Source organism: Salvelinus fontinalis, chromosome 35 (genome assembly GCF_029448725.1).
Source record: "Salvelinus fontinalis isolate EN_2023a chromosome 35, ASM2944872v1, whole genome shotgun sequence".
Taxonomy (NCBI): domain Eukaryota; kingdom Metazoa; phylum Chordata; class Actinopteri; order Salmoniformes; family Salmonidae; genus Salvelinus; species Salvelinus fontinalis.
The window spans coordinates 13,345,578-13,369,476 of NC_074699.1; the positions used below are offsets into that span (position 1 = coordinate 13,345,578).

Sequence of the window (23,899 nt, forward strand, 5' to 3'; positions counted from 1 at the left end):
CGCCTCTCTCTGTTTTCCCCTCGTCTCCACAAGGCCCACCTATTATTGGAAAGCGCTGGGGAGGCGGGAATGCAGATGCCATGGGTTTAAATATTCATGAATGTTAAACAGGAAAAGCCAGGTGCATCTCTGCACATTATATCCGCCAGAGGAAGCGCCACGCGGGTAGCGGTAATGGCTGCTAATATGGCTGTTCTCCCTCTCTGAATACATAAACACAGTCAACATATTGACAGACGGAGAAAAGAGCAGCAGGATGAGAGAAGAGAGAGTCGAGGTCATAAGAAAGTGTCTCGGAGGAAAGTCCCGTGTGAGTATTTACAGGGGATAGACCTCGGCAATGTATCAGTACCACATAGGCTCTGATGTATAACCCTGTTGATTTGGCGCCGCTACAAGATAGGGCAGGGGAAGACGGTGTGATACGTACAGCTGCACCAGGAGGGAATGCGTTAGGGATGAGGGACGCGTGGGAGAGGCAAGTGGTTTGTCTGGACAGTGTGGGTGAAACAATTGTGAGTATGTGTAAGGTGTATGATCTATGTAAAAATTGTGCAGGGTGCTGGGGGTGAAATGGCATCTCCATCTTAGGGCTCTTGGCCAAAAAGCCCGTCATACAATCCCACCCAGGTGATTGAAGTCCCAGTGAGACGAGCTCAGACCCATGTCTTTAGCAAACCTGGGTGGGTGAGTTAAAAAAAATTGAGTGATGCGTCATTGGCTGCAGAGGTTGATTGGCCGCTGCCCTGTCACAGGGACTGCTGACAAAGATAACTTTAAATAAATGTGAAAGGTTACGGGTGTTTGGAAGAATGACAGGAAGTGAATGAGCTTAAATGACGACTTCCTTCAAGTGATATTAACATGATGGGTCATGACGAAGTTGAATGATCATTCAGATTGCGTGTGATGAATACTGACTGGTTTTAATGAGTTTCATGATTGGCTAGGATTATCTAAATACAGTAGAAGTTATGACTGAAACAGCCATGTAAATAAGTCCTAATGGTTTGTTTTGGCCAGGTTACATAGAAATGGTGTATTTGAGCTAATTAGTACGCGGTAACAAACGCTGCACCGTTAAATGAAACTGCTGAGCCCACGCACACACATCCAGTGTCTCACTTCTATAAGTGCTCCCAAAAGCACTCTGAAAGCACAACACATTTTTAGAGCTTAACTGCCACTTAGCAACAAACAAACAGAAACTATGCTAATGGTAACTCGGGATGAAGCTCACCTTGGACACAGCAGTGCACAGATAACCTTGTATCACTCAATTGTGCCACAAAATGGATTAAGCTGGGTCACTGGCGAGTGGATCCTCAACCGTTGAGTCTGATAATAAAAAGAGGAACTTCTCTGCATCTTGGCTAGGAGTGCTGCTTCACCGTCAGCTCTACTCACAGCTGGTCTACACCGGGGAGCAGAAGTCTATCATCAGCATTGTGCTGACTGGCACTTTACATGGTTCATTAGACCTCAACGCTTTCTACTGTACATGCAAATCCTCCCCAGTGATTCATAGACATACTTATGAGAGGGGTGATGGGAGAAAGAAACGCAGAGAGAGAACAAGCGATAGAGCAAGAGAGACAGAGAGTGAAGACTAAGAGTACGTTGACTAAAGGGATTTCAGCCACTTTTTCAATGGAAGACATCCAGACAAAGTTTATAAATAACCGTAAGGAGCTGCCAGGCAGCCTGGGTGCCAGCTGGTCAGTCGTACTGTGAGGCAGTGGGTGACTCTAGGAGCTGAACAAACCCAAATCATCCTTACCAGGCTGGCAGCCAGCATACCAGACTAACATACTTTCCTGCACAACAATCCCACTAGATTGCTGAAGACGTATACAACACATCAGCACGTCATATTCCGGGCCTGCGGCTTGATGAGTCCTGCTCTCTGTTTCCTTTCTAATGCCAATTTTAGGAGGGAGAGAGAAGAGATAGAGGAGATAGAGGAGAAGGAGGGGAAGAGAGGCAGAGGGTGTGTTCAGAATACCAACAGGAGGACTGACTGAGCCTCCCAGTGGCAAGGCAGTCTGCTGAGCTGAAGCCTGCTGTAACTGTTCCAGAGCTGCCTACAGAGGCGTGACTGACTGGGGGGGAAACAGGGAGGGGTGGCGGGTTGCTGGTCCTGGATTTGACAGGAGAAGTGTGGCCATTGTCCCAGTGTCTTTACAGAGATCTCTCTCTCTCTGCCACTTTGCCATAGGTCTGATCCGTCCTGGAAGAGAAAGTAGATTTATGATGCATGGTGGAGGGAAGGGAGGGGCAGTGCTCCTCTGACGGATGGAGACAATCATCCTTCATTACGCTGCTGGATCATGGCTCCATCTCCATTCACATGCGTCAGTCTCTAGGCCTCCACTTCAGTGTCTCAGGTTTGTGCATAGACACACAGAGGAGCCAGTGCCTAGTCGTACATGGTGTGTGTCCATCTTTCAGGTACCCACAAGCTAACATAGAAAAAAAGACACGTTCTGGTCTTCAAGGTAAAGACCACTTCTTTGCATCGGGCCCATTTAAAAAGGCACATCACATGCTCTCGTCTGTACCGTGACTGACAGAGGAGCAGAGGAGAGGAGTGGAGATGTGATGGTGGAGATGAGAGGAATTGTACATTTTTGCTGCAGGTGTTTGGAGGGGAGAGATCTAGGTCCGGTTTGATCTGACAAGATGTTATAAAAACACACATAAGGTATTCTCCTTGCATCTCCCGATCCTCCCAGCTTCTGATTGGGTTGATCAGCCTGAGCAGAACGCAGAGGATCAACCCATAGCTTAATCAAGCAGGAACCAGAAAAGGTGAAGCAATCACTGTCATCCTAGACAACCAGCCTCTCAGTAATTAACTGACTCCGTTAGGGAATTTCCATTTATTTAAACATTTTGTTGCTATTATTATTATTATTATTATTTCCTGGTCATTAGGGAAACACACCAACCATGTATTTGCCTTTGTTGTGCCACTCAAGCAAAAACATAGTAATTTCCCCACAAACAGATACTTTTCCCATACACAGCATTAACAGCAGTTTGGGATGTTTCGAATTCATTTACTGACTAAAATCAGAAAATATTGTTTATGTCAGGCAGTGAGATACATCACAACGACTCAAAAGGGTGTGTTCTTCTGAACATCAGGCCGACTAGACATCCTCAATCGAGGCCAACACCCAAAGAGGAGCAAGAGACAGACCACCTTGTAAGAGATGTGGGTAAAGTAAACATTCCAAAGTAAAATAGGACGCGCAACACATTGAGTGCATGCTGATGGCTTCAGTATTATTATTATTTTACAGCAGGTGCAGTGTGTGGAAGAGGAGATCATGCATGATTACCCAGGTAATATGAGTGGTACAGTCAGCGAGGCCTGCATTAATAGACTCATAAGGTCACAAAACCTTGAGATAATTTGAAGGTCAGGCAGAGAAGCAAAGCACATTTTAATAATAAGGTGAGCATGAAGCCTAACATACAACAGTATGTTATTTAAATGAAGTTGTTGAACACTACTTATGTGTGTGTAATCATTCAGAGGTCACCAATTTTTCAATTTTTATATAGTGCCCTTAAACAACTCACTTAAATTCTGAAATTCATTGGATCAAAAAGTCAATGGATTATACATATATCACTGGAAGAGGTGACAGTTCAGGGACATAAATACACGATCTTATTAAACCTGAAAAATATGGCGTTTCTCCTCCAATGTAATTCAAAATGTTTGATGGTGAGAGGGAAGCAACAGGCATAACAAATGTAATTTGATCAATCCCAGATAAATCTAAGCGCACAACGCAGCACACACACACTTCTCGTCGTCACATTGTTTACTTATGCGAAAAAGGCTACAGTGTTAGCAGCTCATTAGGCCAAGAAATTAAAATTTCAGAAGCCAAGGGGAACGGCAGACGAGGTGCCATTATATCCATAGAGAACACAGGCGTCGCCGTGGACAACATGATAAAAACATGCTTCTAATGAACGCCTTACTTTATGATCCGCAGTGAAAAACTATTTTGTTCTTTCAATTCCCATGGAGAGCAGCCTATTATTATAATAATTTATACCACATTATTGTTGAATACTCATTTCTGATTGGCTAAAATAATTTTAGAGTTGGCATTAAAACCAGATATGCACCATGCAGACCGTACTTGCTACAATGTAACAAAGTCAAATCAACAACTACACAAACGGAAATGGGATACATTCTAAACGCAGGTCCAATGAGGAAAAACGTAGCCAACTAGGATTCATTTGTTTTTGCAGCATCTGATGACCTAACGTGGTGAGTGATCCGTCAATGAGTACAGTGCGCACAATAATGCAATAGTTCGATTAAAACGTTTACATGCTTTACCAAAATAACAATTCCCCTAATAATCCACCCACAAGGGTGCGTTCTGAGCCCTCTCCTGTACTCCCTGTTCACCCACGACTGCGTGACCATGCACGCCTCCAACTCAATCATCAAGTTTGCGGACGACACTACAGTGGTAGGCTTGATTACCAACAACGACGAGACGGCCTACAGGGAGGAGGTGAGGGCCCTCGGAGTGTGGTGTCAGGAAAATAACCTCACACTCAACGTCAACAAAACAAAGGAGATGATTGTGGACTTCAGGAAACAGCAGAGGGAGCTCCCCCCTATCCACATCGACGGGTCAGTAGTGGAGAAGGTGGAAAGTTTTAAGTTCCTCGGTGTACACATCACGGACAAACTGAATTGGTCCACCCACACAGACAGCGTTGTGAAGAAGGCGCAGCAGCGCCTCTTCAACCTCAGGAGGCTGAAGAAATTCGGCTTGTCACCAAAAGCACTCACAAACTTCTACAGATGCACAATCGAGAGCATCCTGTCGGGCTGTATCACCGCCTGGTACGGCAACTGCTCCGCACACAACCGTAAGGCTCTCCAGAGGGTAGTGAGGTCGGCAGAACGCATCACCCGGGGCAAACTACCTGCCCTCCAGGACACCTACACCACCCGATGTCACAGGAAGGCCATAAAGATCATCAAGGACAACCACCCAAGCCACTACCTGTTCACCCCGCTATCATCCAGAAGGCGAGGTCAGTACAGGTGCATCCAAGCAGGGACCGAGAGACTGAAAAACAGCTTCTATCTCAAGGCCATCAGACTGTTAAACAGCCACCACTAACATTTAGCGGCCGCTGCCAACAAACTGACTCAGCTCCAGCCACCTTAAAAATGGGAATTGATGGAAATTATGTAAAAATGTACCACCAGCCACTTTAAACAATGCCACCTAATATAATGTTTACATACCCTACATTACACATCTCTTATGTATATGTATATACTGTACTCTATATCATCTACTGCATCTTGCCATCTTTATGTAATACATGTACCACTAGCCACTTTAAACTATGCCACTTTATGTTTACATACCCTACAGTACTCATCTCATAGGTATATACCGTACTCTATACCATCTACTGCACCTTGCCTATGCCGTCTGTACCATCACTCATTCATATATCTTTATGTACATATTCTTTATCCCTTTACACTTGCGTGTATAAGGTAGTAGTTGCGGAATTGTTAGGTTAGATTACTTGTTGTTATTACTGCATTGTCGGAACTAGAAGCACAAGCATTTCGCTACACTCGCATTAACATCTGCTAACCATGTGTATGTGACTAATAAATTTGATTTGATTTGATTTACATTGACACATCTGAAATCAGGCTACCTGATGGCACTCTGATAAACTCCAATGAAAATAAACGCCCTACCATAGTGACCATGTTATTTTTGGTAAGCATATCTGTTCCTGAGTTTGAATGTGGAAAGTACTTCTTTGACGTATACATTGTTCGCATTCCAAACACTTAAAAGACACCCTATCCCCTCAGCCCTCAAATTAAGTGGACACTACCGATGACGTCTCAAGAGTATTCACTTGCAGGGCAAGGGGCAAAGGAGAAAGGAATGATTTTTAAAAATGGAACGCCCTTACCGGAAATTCGTCACTCCTTCATCGCGCGATGATTGTGTTTTCTGCCACAGGTAGCTTCTGTGCACTTTATATGTGCTTCAGTCAATTAGGATTGCATGTCTACCTATATTAACTATATAATTATTAATATACACCTACTGTATGATAGCTAGCAAATTAATATGCTAACTAAAGTTAGCCTGGAACTTATGAAGGAAAATGTTTTATTTCTACAATTTCCAAAAGCTAACCAAAGAAAAACGTCATTACTTTTATGAGAGGTGTTTGTGCCGTCATGTGCATTAGTAGCACAATTTCTAACCTTTTAAATTACACTTGTATGTTCACTTATCCATATTGAAGTTGAAGTTTTAAGTTTCGGCTGACTTTTCTTAGCGGATGTAGAATCATGGCGAATTGAATTATGGGGCATTTCAAACTCCATCAAAAACGAGGGCCGAGGGGCTTATGTTGCGAAATTCCCTTGTTTGGACCGACGTCCAAGATGGTGACCTGGATTCCCCCAAAGGCATAAGTGGACGAGGGTGTTTTTTCATGCGTTTGAAACGCAGCCATTCAGTTGTTCCGAACTCACTTCACTCGCGCTAAAGAGGGAGGTTCGCTCGGCTGGCGATAGCACATGTGCAGATCAAATACACTACTGGAACGCCAATTAAGGTTACATGTCCTAATAATGACTGCTCAGAAAACCATTTTTATTTTTTTTTACCCGCTTTTCTCCCCAATTTTCGTGGTATCCAATTGCTAGTAATTACTATCTTGTTTCATCGCTACAACTCCCGTACGGGCTCGGGAGAGACGAAGGTCGAAAGCCATGTGTCCTCCGAAACACAACCCAACCAAGCCGCACTGCTTCTTAACACAGCGCGCCTCCAACCCGGAAGCCAGCCGCACCAATGTGTCGGAGGAAACACTGTGCTTGTGTCGGAGGAATGTGTCGGAGGAAACACTTGGTTAGCGCGCACAGCGCCCGGCACACAGGAGTCGCTGGTGCGCGATGAGACAAGGATATCCCTACCGGCCAAACCCTCCCTAACCCGGACGATGCTAGGCCAATTGTGCGTCGCCCCACGGACCTCCCGGTCGTGGCCGGCTGCGACAGAGCCTGGGCGCGAACCCAGAGTGTCTGGTGGCGCAGCTAGCGCTGCGATGCAGTGTCCTAGGCCACTGCACCACCCGGGAGGCCTGAAAACCAGGTGTTTTAATCGGCTTATGCTTACTTCGAGTTTGACCTTAAGCCGATTACGATAAACAGAGTAAAGTGTTTACATGACTATTGCATAATCAGCCAACTGTCATAATCAATTTATTATTGAATTATTACTGTGCATGTAAATGTCCTCAATGCTGCAGTCATCGTGTAAAATGGCACTGCTGTCAAATCCTCCCACATGTTTCTACACTGAACAAAATTATAAACGCAACATGTAAAGTGTTGGTCCCATGTTAAATGAGCTGAAATAAAAGATCCCATACATTTTCCATACGCACAAAAAGCTTATTTCTCTCAGATTTTGTGCTTAAATTTGTTACATCCCTGTTAGTAAGCATTTCTCCTTTGCCACAACAATCCATGTTGAACAGTATTTCTGTATGTAATAAAGCCATTTTGTGTGGAAAAACTCATTCTGATTGGCTGGGCCTGGCTCCCAGTGGGTGGGCCTATGCCCTTCAAGGCCCATCCATGGCTGTACCCCTGCCCAGTCATGTGAAATCCATAGATTAGGGCCTAATGAATTTATTTCAAATGACTGATTTACTTATATAAACTGTAACTCAGTAAAATCTTTGAAATTGTTGCGTTTATATTTTTGTTCAGTATAGTTTGACGAGCTGTTTTCAGCAACTGGTATTGTTGAATTCGGTTGTTATTTTTGGCAGATTTGCTAGCACCAGACGATTTAGCTAGCTTTTCGCCTAGTGTTTCATTTCCAATGTGACCTCCTGTACTGTAATGAACAGTGAAGAGTGAGTCACTTTTCTATGCCAGGTGAAATGGTGCATCATCAGCTCATTGTTATGGATGTATCCAAATAAATGCCACTAGAAAACAGCTTAAACAAATGCAAATGCAGCTACTCTGCTGTTATTCTGGCTGTAGTGTTTGACGTGACTGTGCTAGCTATAGTTGGCTAGCTAGCAAGCAAGGGATAAGAACGTTGCCGGCCATCTTGGCAACCGAATAAAAAGAACGAACGACTGGATCACGTCTTTGACAACGGACTAGCAACCAGGTCTGGTGGGATGGTAAAAAAGTATAAATGTACTTATCAAAATGAAAATATAAATGAAAACATGTCATTTCTATTCTATATCAGAAATCTGTGCTTTAGTATTGTTTTCTTTGGAATCTGTGGTAATGTATAAGCGGGGTAAAACCCCTCCGCTCTGTATATTACCTTGGAAAAATTAACTCCACAGAGGGACTCCGCAAACCCATCATCCTACTGCGTCGTCCATTCATTCCAAGGTAATGTATAGAAAGTCGGCGTTCATTCCTTACTTAAATTATGTATATAATCTATGATGGACTTCTGTATATGGCATGCCACATCTCTCCTGATAGAGTTAGAGATGCAGAGATTTTTTAAAAGTCAGATTTGACAAATTAACAATTGAGGCCAAGATAAAATGCCTTTAACGCAAATGTCACAAAAAGTTACAAAATAGGGGAAATGCAAGAGGTGCTTAATGAGTGAGGAAGAGCAAGAGAAAAAGAGAGCGTATTTCATTGCCCTGTGATGAATAACAAAACATTGGACAGGTGTCCATGAGAGAGAAAGAGTTCGGGGAGGCAGAGCTGATGACAAAGCTGGTGACAGACTACACCCACATGTCAGCATGTCACAAAGACAGAGGTTATCTGTGGATGTCACCTGGTGTTACCGTGCCCTGTCTCAGACTGATGGCCTGACTCTTTCACATTGGAAATTTGCCAGTGTATATTAAAGCGGTGGGGTGGAGAAAATGCCCTGTTCCACTCTCATATGCATCAAGTGATGTGGGCTTTGGCTGGGATTCAACTCAACTGTCCGTTCCCACTCATGTCGTGAGTCTTCAGATGATTGACTGACCATCCAAATGGATCAAGAAGACACAGGCTACCTAACATTGTATATACTGTACACACACAAGCACACACACACACACACACACACTCGGCTCGACAAACTTTTCTATTCAGGACAGTGTTCTCATGCTGTAATGGTGCCAGCAGCACTGCAGAAGGCTGAGTAATAAATCAGGCAACAGGAACAAATATTATTTATCTTCCTCCCAAAAAGAAATACAAAGAAACAATCCGACCAGCTCCAGATACTGTCAAACCTAGGGACAAAGGTTTGGATATGCAGTACATGAAAATGAAATGAATAACAGTGTGGTGGGCTGGGGAGGGGAGGGGAGGTGGAGCTGTACGAGCCAACCCATGTACCCCACCCTCCCTCCCCTACACATTGGAATTCTTTGCACATCCCTAGGCGCTTACTCATGCCTCCTCAGACAATCTGCCGTTCCCCTCTCCATGTTTTATGGATGGGCTTTCCTCCCGACACGCCGATTAAGGGACAATCAAATTCTAGGCCACCTCCCGGCCCACGTATCCCAGTCTCTGGAGGAAGGGCCGGCTATAGGTTCCATTAACATGTCTGGATCCTGTCGGAGGGGGGACACGTGACTCCTGCCCCGACCACAGACACAGAGAGCTGGGTGAAATCAAACCTAGTGGCTTGCGAAAGTATCCCCCCTTTACATTTTTCCTATTTTGTTGCCTTACAACCTGGAATTAAAATAGATTTTTGGGGGGTTTGTATCATTTGATTTACACAACATGCCTACCACTTTGAAGATGTAAAATATTTTTTATTGTGAAACAAACAAGAAATAACACAAACAAACTTTACTTGAGCGTGCATAACTATTCACCCCCCTAAAGTCAATACTTTGTAGAGCCACCGTTTGCAGCAATTACAGCTGCAAGTCTGTTGGAGTATGTCTCTATAAGCTTGGCACATATAGCCACTGGGATTTCTGCCCATTCTTCAAGGCAAAACTGCTCCAGCTCCTTCAAGTTCGATGGGTTCCGCTGGTGTACAGCAATCTTTAAGTCATACCATGGATTCTCAAGTGAATTGAGGTCTGGGCTTTGATGAGGCCATTCCAAGACATTTAAATGTTTCCCCTTAAACCACTCGAATGTTGCTTTAGCAGTATGCTTAGGGTCATTGTCCTGCTGGAAGGTGAACCTCGACCCAGTCTCAAATCTTTGGAAGACTGAAACAGGTTTTCCTCAAGAATTTCCCTATATTTAGTGCCATCCATCATTCCTTCAATTCTGACCAGTTTCCCAGTCCCTGCCGATGGAAAAACATCCCCAGAGCATGATGCTGCTACCACCATGCTTCACTGTGGGGATGCGGATCCTCGGGGTGATGAGGATCCTCGGGGTAATGATGTGTTGGGTTTGCGCCAGACATATCGTTTTCCTTGATGGCCAAAAAGCTCAATTTTAGTCTCATCTGATCAGAGTACCTTCTTCCATATGTTTGGTGAGTCTCCCACATGCCTTTTGGCGAACAGCAAACATGTTTGCTTATTTTTTTCTTTAAGCAATGCCGTTTTTCTGGCCACTCATCCGTAAAGCCCAGCTATGTGGAGTGTACGGCTTAAATTTGTCCTATGGACAGATACTCTAATCTCCGCTGTGGAGCTTTGCAGCTCCTTCAGGGTCATCTTTGGTCTCTTTGTTGCCTCTCTGATTAATGCCCTCCTTGCCTGGGCCGTGAGTTTTGGTGGACGGCCCTCTCTTGGCAGGTTTGCTGTGGTGCCATATTCTTTCCATTTTTTAATAATGAATTTAATGGTGCTCTGTGGGATGTTCAAAGTTTTGAATATTTTTTTATAACCCAACCCTGATCTGTACTTCTCCACAAATTTGTCCCTGACCTGTTTGGAGTTCCTTGGTCTTCATGGTGCCGCTTGCTTGGTAGTGCCCCTTGCTTGATGATGTTGCAGACTTGGGGCCATGTGACAGATCACGTGACACTTAGTTAAATAAAGCCCACCTGTGTGCAATATAATTATGTGACTTCTGAAGGTAATTGGTTGCACCAGATCATATTTAGGGGATCATAGCAAAGGGGGTGAAGACATATGCACGCACCACTTTTACTTATTTATTTGTAGAATTTTTTGGAAACAAGTCATTTTTTAAATTTCACTTCACCAATTTGGACTATTCTGTGTATGTCCATTACATGAAATCCAAATGAAAATCAATTTAAATTACAGGTTGTAATGCAACAAAATAGGAAAAACGCCAAGGGGGATGAATACTTTGCAAGGCACTGTACACTCAAAAGAGATACTAATACTTCATGGATATGGGGTGGATTGGTATAGGTCTGGATGGATATGGGGTGGATTGGTATAGGTCTGGATGGATATGGTAGGTAGATGTATGGAGTTCCAGCTATTGGAGAAAATAGCTTATCCCTTCTCATGCAGCAATTCAATGAGACCCAGTGTGCTGTGCTCATATTCAGAGGGCGTGTACACATGCAGTGTGAGTGAATATAATGGACAGCCTCTGTAAACAGTCTAATGAGTGTGAAGCTACATGTTTACGTTGTCAATGAGCAGCGGATTAGCGTGATAGGAAAAACACACAGCGAGATCAAATGGCCTCAATCAGTGTGGGAGGGGAAAGTGGGGGGAGCCATGTTCCTGCACACACAGACACGTCTTGACAGAAGCATATACACCTGCAGGAACGTACCGGAACGCGTACCTACACAGACAAAGATCCCAGACACTGATTGAACAGAGCATCTCCTCCTACCAAGCTTCTAATCCAATCATGTCTCGTAGCCTGAGGTCAGAGGGAACTACACAGGCTAGCTGAGAGAAAACGAGCAGGAACTCAGTGGTGAGAGAGAAAAAAAGAGAGAGAGAAGAAAAAATAAAAGTGCAAGAGAGATACAGTATATATAGAAAGTGGGGGAGAAGATAGAGTGAGTAAAGGTAGAAGTTGCTCGCTAGAGGATCGCTAATGGAATCACCTACAGAAAACTTTTCCATTCTCCTCATCAATGACAGCGAACAACTGCACAGTATGACAACCAAACAAAAGCCAACATGTGTTCTGCCATCTTTCTCCTTTCCTTCTCCCTCAGTCTCCCCCTGCTCAAATCATAATTGTCTGTGACAGGCACACAAAAGCAGACGTGTGTGGGGGAAAATGTGAAAGCCGTGCTGACTGTTATCTTCTCTGCAAGACTCTCATTAGTCTCGGAGTGGCTATAAACCCATTTTCCCCTATTGTTGTCCTGCCACTTATGAGTGTCTGCTGTCGATCTCCTGGATGAGGGGGGGTAGTTATGGGGGAGAGTGGTTCTGAGACTAAGAGATGGGAGTCAGACAGAGGTGAAGAGGTGGGGGTGATGCGGGTATTGGCTGTGTCACTCAGCAGCTCTTCTAAAGGACCCCTTGTGTTTACAACATAACCAAGATGCTCATGTCTGAAAGAAGAAAAGAAAAAAAACGGACACTCAAAATGGCAGCCTGTGAAGGACGAAGGCAGGGCTAGTTTAGTTGAAGGATGGAGCAGGATTCAAGGTCTCTCGTCAGGTTTCAAATGGGGGGAGCACTGTACCTCAGGTTCCCCGGGCTTAGAAAGGTAGATGGCACTCCTGTGGCATGCATCGTCCAGACACACTGGGAGAAGGTGGTCCTGGAACCCATCTCCATCTGGGAGAAAAAGAGAAAGACATGAACAAAACAAGGAGCAACAAAAAAGCAGGATGACGGGGAAGACTGAGATGAACAGAGACAGAACAGCGGAGGTAAGAGTAAAAACATTTCATCATGGCATTGAGTAAAGAGAGAGAGAGACAGGTAGGTAGGGAGGGAGGGAGATGAGAGATGGGAGTGAGGTAAAAGGTGAACGATGGAGACTAAAACAGTAGTTTCACAAATCGGAGCGAGCTTGCCAGTCGTTTTTCTGTGTTATCATCCACTGATGTTTACTGTCAGACCAGTAGGATGGCACTGGCTTCCACTAATGAAGGACATTATTATTCAGACAGAGAGTGGGAGAAGGAAAAGACACAGAGAGAGGGAGAGGCGGATGGGGAGATAGGAGAAGAAAGAGAGAGAGAGGGAAACCGCAGTGCCTGGTGAAGCTCTGATGCAGGGTGACAACCCCATTGGCATTCATAGGATACAACACAGGACCAATAACAATGTAAATCAGAGGCCGGGCCTGCGGAGAAACCCAGAGATTACACACTCTCCACACTTCCTGTATTCCCCTGGCCCAGGGAACCAGCCTGCAGGCAGACACATTACAACACCCCAGTCTGTAATCTGATCTGGACCCTGTCATGCAACCAGACTTGGGAAGGGCTAAGGAGGCTCTCTCTGTGTGTGTGTCAATGTGAAAAGTTGGACACATTTTATTTGCGTGTGTGTTGGTGCGGCCGATTTAAAGAGGAAACAATGTACGAGGTGTTATCCTTGAGGACGACCATGAAGAAGTATTTCAGAATTCCTTACCATGACAATGCAAAAGCTAAGAATAACGTGTGTCACTAGTTTGCCTCTCTAACAATGTTCTCAAAAAAAAGAGGCAGAGAAGTGTACCTCGACAACGTCAGAGAAATATCACACCAGAGATGAACAAAAAAATAAATACTGCCTGGGAGAGAGGGGGGCGGAACCATCAAAAATACCCCATTCATATTTCAAAAGCATTATCTGAGAAGACTCTGCACACGGACCACTGTAGTTCTACAAAGCTGTCACACTTCTACAGAGCTGTCACTGTTAAGACACTAACGGAGGAGAGGAAATCCTTCGCGAAGCGCGCAGCAAAAAAACGTCGTCACCTCAGATGTACGCTAGTACGGTCGCTCGGGAGAAAAACCAGAACACAAATTGTCACGTCGTCGACGTAACTCCTCCACCTGCATTAACAGTCAACTCCTCCCGTGGTCCTTAGCTGTGCAGTCTCCATCAATGACTTACGCATCGGGCGCTGTCGCTTTGAGAAATGCAATTACGGTTACGATAAGGCGGACGGAATGTTTTGTCTGGCGTATGTTGTGCACGCATTAAGACTACGGTGGCATGGCTATATTGTGACGGAAGCGTTGCACCAGCGGATGCAGCCGTTAAACTGTGGTTTACTTCAACAGACATTCTCGTGGAGTCATTCTAATGCGCGTGTCAAACTCATTCCACGGAGGGCAGAGCGTCTGCGGCTTTTCCCTCAAACCTTGTACTTGATTGCTGAATTAAGGTCAATAATTAGTAAGGAACTCCCCTTCACCTGGTTGTCTAGGTCTTAACTGAAAGGAGAAAAAAAAACTAAAACCTGCAGGCCCTCCATGGAATGAGTTTGACACGCCTGACTAAAGTCTTTGGAAGAAAGTCTAACCTTAGTTGGTAACACTGAAAAACCACACAATGAATGTGTGCTTGTGGGTGTAAAATGGAAACAGCCCATCATTACATTTCTCACCATTTGAAAGCGTCTAGATTCATGTTATGGATGAATTGTTGATGATGTAGTGAGTAAGGTGATAGAGATGGTGTGTGTGTTGGGGAAGCGGTTTAGGAGGACGGTCTCTCTTGTATCCGCGATCTATCACTGAGGTGTATGCGGAAATTGAAAGCTTGGAGTGTGATCAGAATAACTCCCACTCTGATATCAAGCAGACGCGTCACGCTCCTCGCTTTCCCATCTCCTTCTCTCTATTCCTCCATCTCCCAGCTCCATCTCCCTCTCTCTATTCCTCCCTCTCCCAGCTCCATCTCCCTCTCCCAGCTCCATCTCCCTCTCTCTATTCCTCCATCTCCCTCTCTCTATTCTTACCTCTCCCAGCTCCATCTCCCTCTCTCTATTCCTCCCTCTCCCTCTCTCTATTCCTCCCTCTCCCAGCTCCATCTCTCTATTCCTCCCTCTCCCAGCTCCATCTCTCTATTCCTCCCTCTGTCTATTCCCCCCTCTCCAAGCTCAATCTCCCTCTCTCTATTCCCCCCTCTCCTAGCTCCCTCTGTCTATTCCCCCTTATCCCATCTCCCTCTCTCTATTCCCCCCCCTCTCCCAGCTCCATCTCTCTATTCCCCCCTCTCCCAGCTCCATCTCCCTCTCTCTATTCCCCCCTCTCCTAGCTCCCTCTGTCTATTCCCCCTTCTCCCATCTCCCTCTCTCTATTCCCCCCCCCTCTCCCAGCTCCATCTCTCTATTCCTCCCTCTCCCAGCTCCATCTCCCTCTGCCTATTCCTCCCTCTCCCAGCTCCCTCTGTCTATTCCCCCCTCTCCAAGCTCAATCTCCCTCTCTCTATCCCCCCCTCTCCCAGCTCCATCCCCCTCTCTCTATTCCTCCCTCTCCCAGCTCTATCTCCATCTCCCTCTGCCTATTCCCCCCTCTCCTAGCTCCCTCTGTCTATTCCCCCTTCTCCCAGCTCCATCTCCCTCTCTCTATTCCTCCCTCTGTCTATTCCCCCTTCTCCATCTCTCTCTATTACTCCCTCTGTTTATTCCCCCTTCGCCCAGCTCCATCTCCCTCTCTCTATTACTCCCTCTGTCTATTCCCCCTTCGCCCAGCTCCATCTCCCTCTCTCTATTACTCCCTCTGTCTATTCTCCCCTCTCCCAGCTCCCCCTGTCTGTGTTCTATCTGCACACATCCAGCTTTTCTGTGCTGCTTTTTTATTTTTATTTCTCGCACATTGAAATCATTTGACCCTTTTGAAGAGCCCAGTCTCCTTCTCGTTCATTCCTCTCCTGGAGGTCATGGGAACAAAAGTGAAATCAAGGACAACGTGCTTTGAAGATCAGTGCAATTAAGCTCTTTAAACTCGTTGCAGGTGTTACAGGCGTGTGCTGGCTTATGCCCCAGTTCTCCTGCCTGCCTGGCATGATGCAGTGACATGGGCCAAGAGCAAGCAAGTGCAGAAAAAGAAAAGGATGGAAAATATAATGAATTCCGAGGGGTTAATAGAAGGTAACGAGAGGGCAACAGGGAGTAATTGGGAGCTCCAACATCAGAGCCAACATTCAACACTCATTGTGTTTCATACTATGAATGGTCAGTCCGTCTTCATTCATTAGTCATCCATTTTCCATTTAAAACAGCATCACCTACACATGTGCACAGCTGATCAAAACAGTGACACGTCACATAAACAAACGGGGGCAAAAGCAAAGACGCGTTCCTCCGATTCCCGTCAATCCTTATTGACCTCCAGAGCCTGAAAGTGTAACAGCGATGACAAGATATATCCCTCTGAATCTTTAAGGAAAGTCTTTGAGCATCCTCCTCTTAACCTTCCTAACCATGGTAACAGCTTGAAGTGACATTTCCATAGTGATAAAGTGAAAAGATGATTAAAGAAAAAGTTTGCTCAGATAAGCTTGAGATTTGAACAAAAAGGCCAAGTCCGTCAGAAATAAAGAATTAAATACACACAGAAAACCACATAGGTAATTTCCCTTGGTATTTCCCTGGGCTCAAGAAACATTAGCATTTTTGGGATGAGGAAATTTGTACTCTAAATATTTCATGACACCCCTGACTGTTAAAATATTGATCTTGGCAATGATGTGTATGTATGTATTTGTGTGTGTGTTTCATCCAGTCAAAATGTAACAAATAGTTTACTTAGAGTGGATATGCTGCTTTATGATATGGAATTGATTAGAACCCTGTGGCCCATCTAGAAATACAACGTGATTTTGGACCCTCTTCAACTTTAAGATTACAACTCATCTACTGGGACTGAGTTTTTACTTCAACGCCCAAGCCAACAAACCTCTGAACAATGAGTAAAGCTGAGACATTCTAACAAGATAGGATGTTGGGAAACTCTGTGCTCTCTCTGTCTGGGAAATGCTATTAGATCAGAGCTGTTTGAAAATGTCATCCCGAAAGAGCACAGACAGTTACATTTAGCGAAAGAGCAATGATGGAACTGGGAGTTTAAAAGACCGAATGAGAAAACACGGAATGAGAAAACTCACTAAAGTCGACAAAAGAAGACTGGCCAACTTTCTTGACATTTTCTGGTATACTTCCGGGCTGGGTTTTGGTGAAGATCCCATCCTGAAAAAAAAGGAACGTTCAAATTAAAACGTAGATACAGTTGGCTACTGTACATTTCAAAACTGAACGATGGACAGAGTGAAAGGACAAATGGCCTGGTACTTTGACCATCCATTAGTAAGGGGCTGCTTTAATTGTGTGAGCAGGCAGAGTGGGTGACGGGACACGGGTGACAGGGGACACGGGGGGGTAACAGGGGACACGGGGGTGACAGGGGACACGGGGGGGTTACAGTGGAACAGTAGCAAAGCGAATAACATGGCTGGGCTTTGAGATTCAAGCTGGAATAGTCTCTCTATACAAAAGGTTTCTCTTTACTGTATATAAATATGGCAGGAGTATCAGCGTGTGTGTGTTCTTCCTAGACTCTGGGCTCTTGACCCACACAGTGACATTCATTAACAGAGCTCTCAGCAGACCCTGACACAAGGCCCCAGGAACACTCTCCTGTTACCATGTAGAAGACCCTCTGGCCTTTACACTCCAGCCAGAGGGAACACGCTGCACCCAAGAAACCATGCAGCGAGCTACATTTAGAAACACACTAGCGGGCTGGGATACACACGGCTCAGTCGTAGGTTCTGCCGGCTTCTTTCAACCCAACCATATGGCCCGTTGCCTTAGAATGTGAGGTCCCAAAAAGATAACGTCAAATACTTTTTCTAAAAACAGGAGTTGCTTTAGTTTTGATAACATAACGTGAACGCAGCAGGACTTCCCTCCCTGCTCCGTGTCTCTACGTGATGTGGCATAATGAATCGTGTATTTGGTACAAAAACAGAAAAGGGGGAGATATTGGGGGGCTGTAAAACTCTTCCGTTCTCCTTATCTCCTTCTCTCTTCTGGAGCAGCAGATGAGAACCTGGCCCGGTAGGAAAGAGGAGGCCTACCGAGCAACCCATTACTGATTTATGGCATATGGGAATATTTTCAGGGAGAAGCATCCCGTTCGTTCACTATTCTTCCTTTCAGCTTATTTATTACCTGGCAGTCAGACAAAAAGTAGGCAGCTTTTCAGACTGAGCGAGCATGTGAGTGTCTCCTGCCTGCCCATCCATCACGCATCTCTCCCTCTCTCTCTCTCCGTCAGTCAGTACCTACCGAGCAGCTACGGCATGGCAGGACGCACCGCTCCGCAGTGTGGCTCTGGTGATTTGGGTCTGTGTTATGTTACACGGTGATCATCTGATTGAGTCTGGGGTTGACTCATGGAGCACCGATGATGGTGTGTTTGGAGAACACAGACACCTGGATGGTTAAATCTGTTCGGAACACACGGAGATGTTCCGACTGAGTGTGTTTTGATTGAGTGTGTCCATGTGCGTATGTGTGTTACTAACTCGTGGATTGCGGGCGTGCTTTAAAAACAAGAAGATTGAGTTGTGGGGGCATCCCGAATGGCGCAGCGGTCTAAGGCACTGCATCGCAGTGCTAGAGGCGTCACTACAGACCCGGGTTTGTTCCCGGGCTGTGTCACAACCGGCCGTGTTCGGGAGTCCCATAGGGCGGCGCACAAATGGCCCGGCGTCGTCCAGGTTAGGGGAGGGTTTGGCCGGAGGGGCTTTACTTGGCTCAACACGCTCTAGCAACTCCTTGTGGCGGGCCGGGCACCTGCAGGCTGACCTCAGTTGTCAGTTGAACGGTGTTTCCTCCGACACATTGGTGCGGCAGGCTTCTGGGTTTGGCAGGTCATGTTTTGGAGGACGGGTGACTCGACCTTCGCTTCCCGAGCCCGTTGGGGAGTTGCAGCGATGAGACAAGATCGTAATTGGGGAGAAAAAGGGAGTAAAATACCAACAACCCCCCCCCCCTCCCCCAAAAAAAGAATTATAATTATATGATGCAGTCAGTGTTAACCATCTCTAGAGTATAGTAGGGGAGATCTAAATATTTGTGATTGACTGGTGGTGGCCTACTGATTGAGCATTTGAGGCACGGAAGCCGTTCCTGATTAAATCTGTCGTGTCGCCTTTCTGATTGAGTGAGGAGCGCTGATTGAAGTGTGAAGATCTGCAGACTACGGCAGCACGTTCACGTTTACACACAGTGCATTTGGCGTGTCTCTCATGCAACGACGTGCTTTTCGAATCCACTTTACTGCGACTACTGAGAAAACGTATCAAACAGCTAATGCGTTCCCTGCATGTTTGTTTGCAGGAACGACTCCTTCAGCTGGTAAATTGACAGATCATATCAGGTATTAAAGTAAAGGGGTTGCCCATGGCTTGGTATTAGCCAATGAAAAGCGTTCATTCCCTTTCCATTCTCCACAAACAAAAGGCTGTTCTTGCGTAATCAGAGAGAAGAGCAGAAGGATGCCCGGGGGAGTCTTCGGAAAGAAAGTCATTAAAATGAAGTGTTGAAATGGGCGAAAGCACTGGCCTGTGACCTGCAACTGTTAAACGAAAGACCGCCCAGTAAAGGCAGCAGCCAGTGATCACTGGGGTCTTACACAGAGGAAACCAGGAAATGAGTCTCTGGTGTGTGTCTGTCACAGGGTGTGTGTGCGCGCGCGTGTGTTACGTCTGTGAATTAAATCATGGAAACACTTCAATAACTCTGTTGCCACCAATCACTGGTGCATTCCACCATCAACCCCAAAAGCAAACCCCTCGTCCTCCCAAAATACGTTCTAGAAACAAAAAGAACACCACCAACAGGAACGGGTAAACCGGCTGGATGAATCAGACGGGATGAAGGATTTGGTGAACACACCTCTGCTTTTAATCACCCAACCCAATTATCCCCTGCTGGACTGTCTGTCTTTGGCTGATGCACTGTGCAGTGTCCCTACAGGCTGAGGTAAAGCAGCATGGCCCGGGGAACACAGGGGAGATTACCTCCATAAAAATAGATTATTAAAGCACTGTCAGAAAGGTTCCCTCCAGCTCAAGACAGACCAGTTGCAGCATTGGAGAGGTCAAACTCAGCAGGAGGTGAACAGGGTCCATCTACAATACTGCACCAAAGAAACAATCTCTTTTTCTCCCTTATCCCACCGTTTTCATCCATTTTGCCCTCCTTCCTATCCCTCCCTCGGTCACATTTTTCATATCCCTGCAACCTCAACCGTTCCCTCCTCCTCTCGTCTTCTTCTTCTTCTTCTTCTTCACAAAAGGCGGGTGCCATGCCTGTGCTTCGTGAGCCTCTGCATCCTGAATTTTAAATACCCTAAAAAACCTGAACTGACTGTACCAGTGCACTTGCAGAATGCAAACTACCACAACAGTGGAAGCGCCGAATAAAATCTACCAAAAAGAAAGTCTCTCTGAAATGACTGTGCTGTGAGAGAAACAACTACATTTACATGTTTGTCATTTAGCAGACGCTCTTATCCCAAGCGACTTACAGGAGCAATTAGGATTATGTGCCTTGCTCAAGGGCATTTCGGCAGATTTTTCACCTAGTCTGCTTGGGGATTCGAACCAGCGACCTTTTGGTTACTGGCCCAATGCTCTTAACCACTAGGCTTCCTGCTGCCCCAACTAAACTCTACCCATGTTTTCACTGACTGTAGAATGTCATTGTACACTGAGTCAACATAAAAGAGAAACGTGATTGTGTCGTACCTTATTAATCCACGTCTCGAAGCCCAGACCATTGCCAACTTGGGTTGTGAGGAACAAATCTGAAAATAGAATGAGAGAAAATATGTTATTATTCACTGGGAGCCATTTCTCCAGTAGAACCAAAGAAAACCAGAGACAAATGGAACCGTCTGAGGCCTACAGTGACTTTCGTAGAGGTCTAAGATAGAGAACAGAAGCCAACAGTATAGAAACAGAAGCTATAGCAACCCTTGACTGCAGTAAAAAAAAAAAGTTACGTTGATTTTGCTTGTGGAGCTGAAACGGCTGATGGGAGCAGGAGCCTATCTCCTGTTTCTGTAGAGTGAGTCAGCTTGATGTACAAGTACACCCCCTGGACAGGATGCTAGTCTATCGCAGGGCCTTACCTCCAATATATCGCATTAATGCTGAGTGCCAAGCAGAGATGGATCGGGTGCCATTTTTACAGTATGTGGTATGACTCAGCCGGGGATCTAACTCCCAAACTTCCATTCTCAGGGCGGACACAAACTAACCACAAGGATACTGAATTAGTAGGTTTGTTCATCATATTCATCACATCTCCTGCATTGTACTGTCCAATCACACATCAGCTCACAGTGTGAGACTGGTAGGCCCTATGGCCAGAGAGAGAGATAAGATGGCGAATAGTAAAAACAGATGAACAGTGTTTTCTTTTTACCACCAGTCAAAAGTTTGGACACGCCTACTCATTCAAGGGTTTTTCTTTATTTTTTACATTGTAGAATAATAGTGAAGATATCAAAACTATGAAATAACACATACTGAAGTGTTAAGCAAATATAAATATAGATTTGATTACAGCTTTGCACATTTGGCATGCCCTCAACCAGATGCATGAGGTAGTCACCTTGAATGCATTTTAATTAACAGGTGTGCCTTGTTAATAGTACATTTGTAGAATTTCTTTCCTTCTTAATGCATTTGAGCCAATCAGTTGTGTTATGACCAGGTGGGAGAGTATACAGAAGATAGCCCTATTTGGTAAAAGACCAAGAACAAGTCCATATTATGGCAAGAACAGCTCAAATAAGCGAAGAGAAACGACAGTCAATCATTACTTTAAGACATGAAGGTCAGTCAATGAGGAACATTTCAAGAACTTTGAACGTTTCTTCAAGTGCAGTCGCAAAAACCATCAAGCCCTACGATGAAACTAGCTCTCATAAGACCCAGGGTTACCTCTGCTGCAGAGAATAAGTTTATTAGAGTTACCAGCCTCAGAAATTGCAGCCCAAATAAATGCTTCATAGAGTTCAAGTAACAGACACACCTCAACATCAGCTGTTCAGAGGAGACTGTGTGAATCAGGCCTTCATGGTCAAATTGCTGCAAAGAAACCACTACTAAAGGACACCAATAAGAAGAGACTTGCTTGGGACAAGAAACACAAGCAATGGACATGAGACCGGTAGAAATCTGTCCTTTAAGATTTTAGGTTTCCTGGCGGCCATGTCTTTATGAGCCGCAGAGTAGGTGAACGGATGATCTCTGCATGTGTGGTTCCCACCGTGAAGCATGGAGAAGGAGGTGTGATGGTGTGGGGGGGCTTTGCTGGTGACACTGTCTGTGATTTATTTAGAATTCAAGGCTCACTTAACAAGCATGGCTACCACAGCATTCTGCAGCAATACGTCATGCCATCTGTTTTGCGCTTAGTGGGACTATAATTTGTTTTTCAACAGGACAATGACCTAACACACCTCCAGGCTGTGTAAGGGCTATTTGACCAAGGAGAGTGATGGAGTGCTGCATCAGATGCCCTGGCCTCCACAATCACCCGACCTCAACCCAATTGAGATGGTTTGGGATGAGTTGGAACCCAGAGGGAAGGAAAAGCTGTCAACAAGTGCTCGGCATATGTGGGAACTCCTTCAAGACTGTTGGAAAAGCATTCCAGGTGAAGCTGGTTGAGAAAATGCCAAGAGTGTGCAAAGCTGTCAAGGCAAAGGATGGCTACTTTGAAGAATCTAATATAGCTCAAATATATTTTGATTTGTTTAACACCTTTTTGTTTACTACATGAATCCATATGTGTTATTTCATAGTTTTTATGTCTTCACTATAATTCTACAATGTAGAAAATAGTCAAGATAAAGAAAAACCCTTGAATGAGTTGGTGTGTCCAAACTTTTGACAGGTACTGTACGTATTTCAGTGCTTTTTCTTTTCACTTCGGTTCCGCAGCAATTATTCTTAATTTTTTTCTCTCAATTTAATTCTAAATGGCGTTGCACTTTTAGAAGCAACCTCCAGTCTGCAGAAAAGCTAATTGTACATGAACTAATGGTAGTGATGAGCCCTTGGGCTCTGTGTGGGATCCCTGTTTAGCTCAGGGCTGGGGGAACTCAGCAGCAACACTAAGAAAGAAGGAAAAGGGATGGAATAACTTAGCTGGGATCCCTATCTCTACAGTTATTAATTAATCTATTGTGAGACATCACATGCAAGACAGAATACTAAATTAAACTTCTCAACGCGTCTTCTAACATTACCAGGGTGGCAGAAAAAAATGCCTGCAGGGTCCAATGTGTCTTCTCCCTATAGAAATATGCTCGTCATAATAAGTGAAAAGCACTTATGTTCTGTGCACTGTAAAAGACAGCATGATAATTCGGATGGTGCCTTCCAATTCCAATGAGATATTAAACTGATTTTTGGAGTAGAGCGCTGTCCTTTTCTCTTAAGTCGACATTCCTATTCCACTCGTGCAGTGTCTGCTTCATACCGCCCATGGAAATCCAACATCGAACTGTGATAAGCCTAAGTGTGGCAAAATGGAAGGCACACAAAGAAAACTTCACACACCACATGGTCCTTTAAAATCTGCCATCATGCAGGCCGATGCCCTTTTCATGGAAGGGAGCGATAATCTGATCCACAGAGAGGCTGCTTTGATCAATGGTCCCACTGTGGGCAGCAGATACAGAGGGGAGTGGGGTGGAGAGGTTATCCATACAGATAGATAGAGACCTTTGGAGACAGGCACTACTATACATTTCACAGTGTGTTGCTGAGGCAACCGCAGAGTTTAGCTGCATTCTCACTTTCCATGAGTCTCTCTCTCGCACTCCCTCTGTGATCTTCAGACGTGTGACCCATGTGGAGTGTGTAGCCTCCTGCAGTCTACTGATGAGGAGTAAACAGGTTCATTAAAATCAGGCTGTAAGGAAGCTCTCCCCAGCTAGCGGTGGGTATCTGC

General features: G+C 45.2%; 1 protein-coding gene across 1 annotated transcript in view; it reads right to left on the bottom strand.

The window, feature by feature from the left end:
• Positions 1 to 23,899, bottom strand: part of LOC129834339 (T-cell immunomodulatory protein-like) — a 118,831-nt gene that overhangs the window by 77,167 nt on the left and 17,765 nt on the right. Inside the window, exons 7-9 of the mRNA XM_055899239.1 lie at positions 20,677 to 20,735; positions 17,026 to 17,107; positions 12,653 to 12,747 (exon numbers count right to left, since the gene is read on the bottom strand). Coding sequence (XP_055755214.1) covers positions 12,653 to 12,747; positions 17,026 to 17,107; positions 20,677 to 20,735 — 236 coding nt within the window. The remainder of the gene's footprint in view (positions 1 to 12,652; positions 12,748 to 17,025; positions 17,108 to 20,676; positions 20,736 to 23,899) is intronic.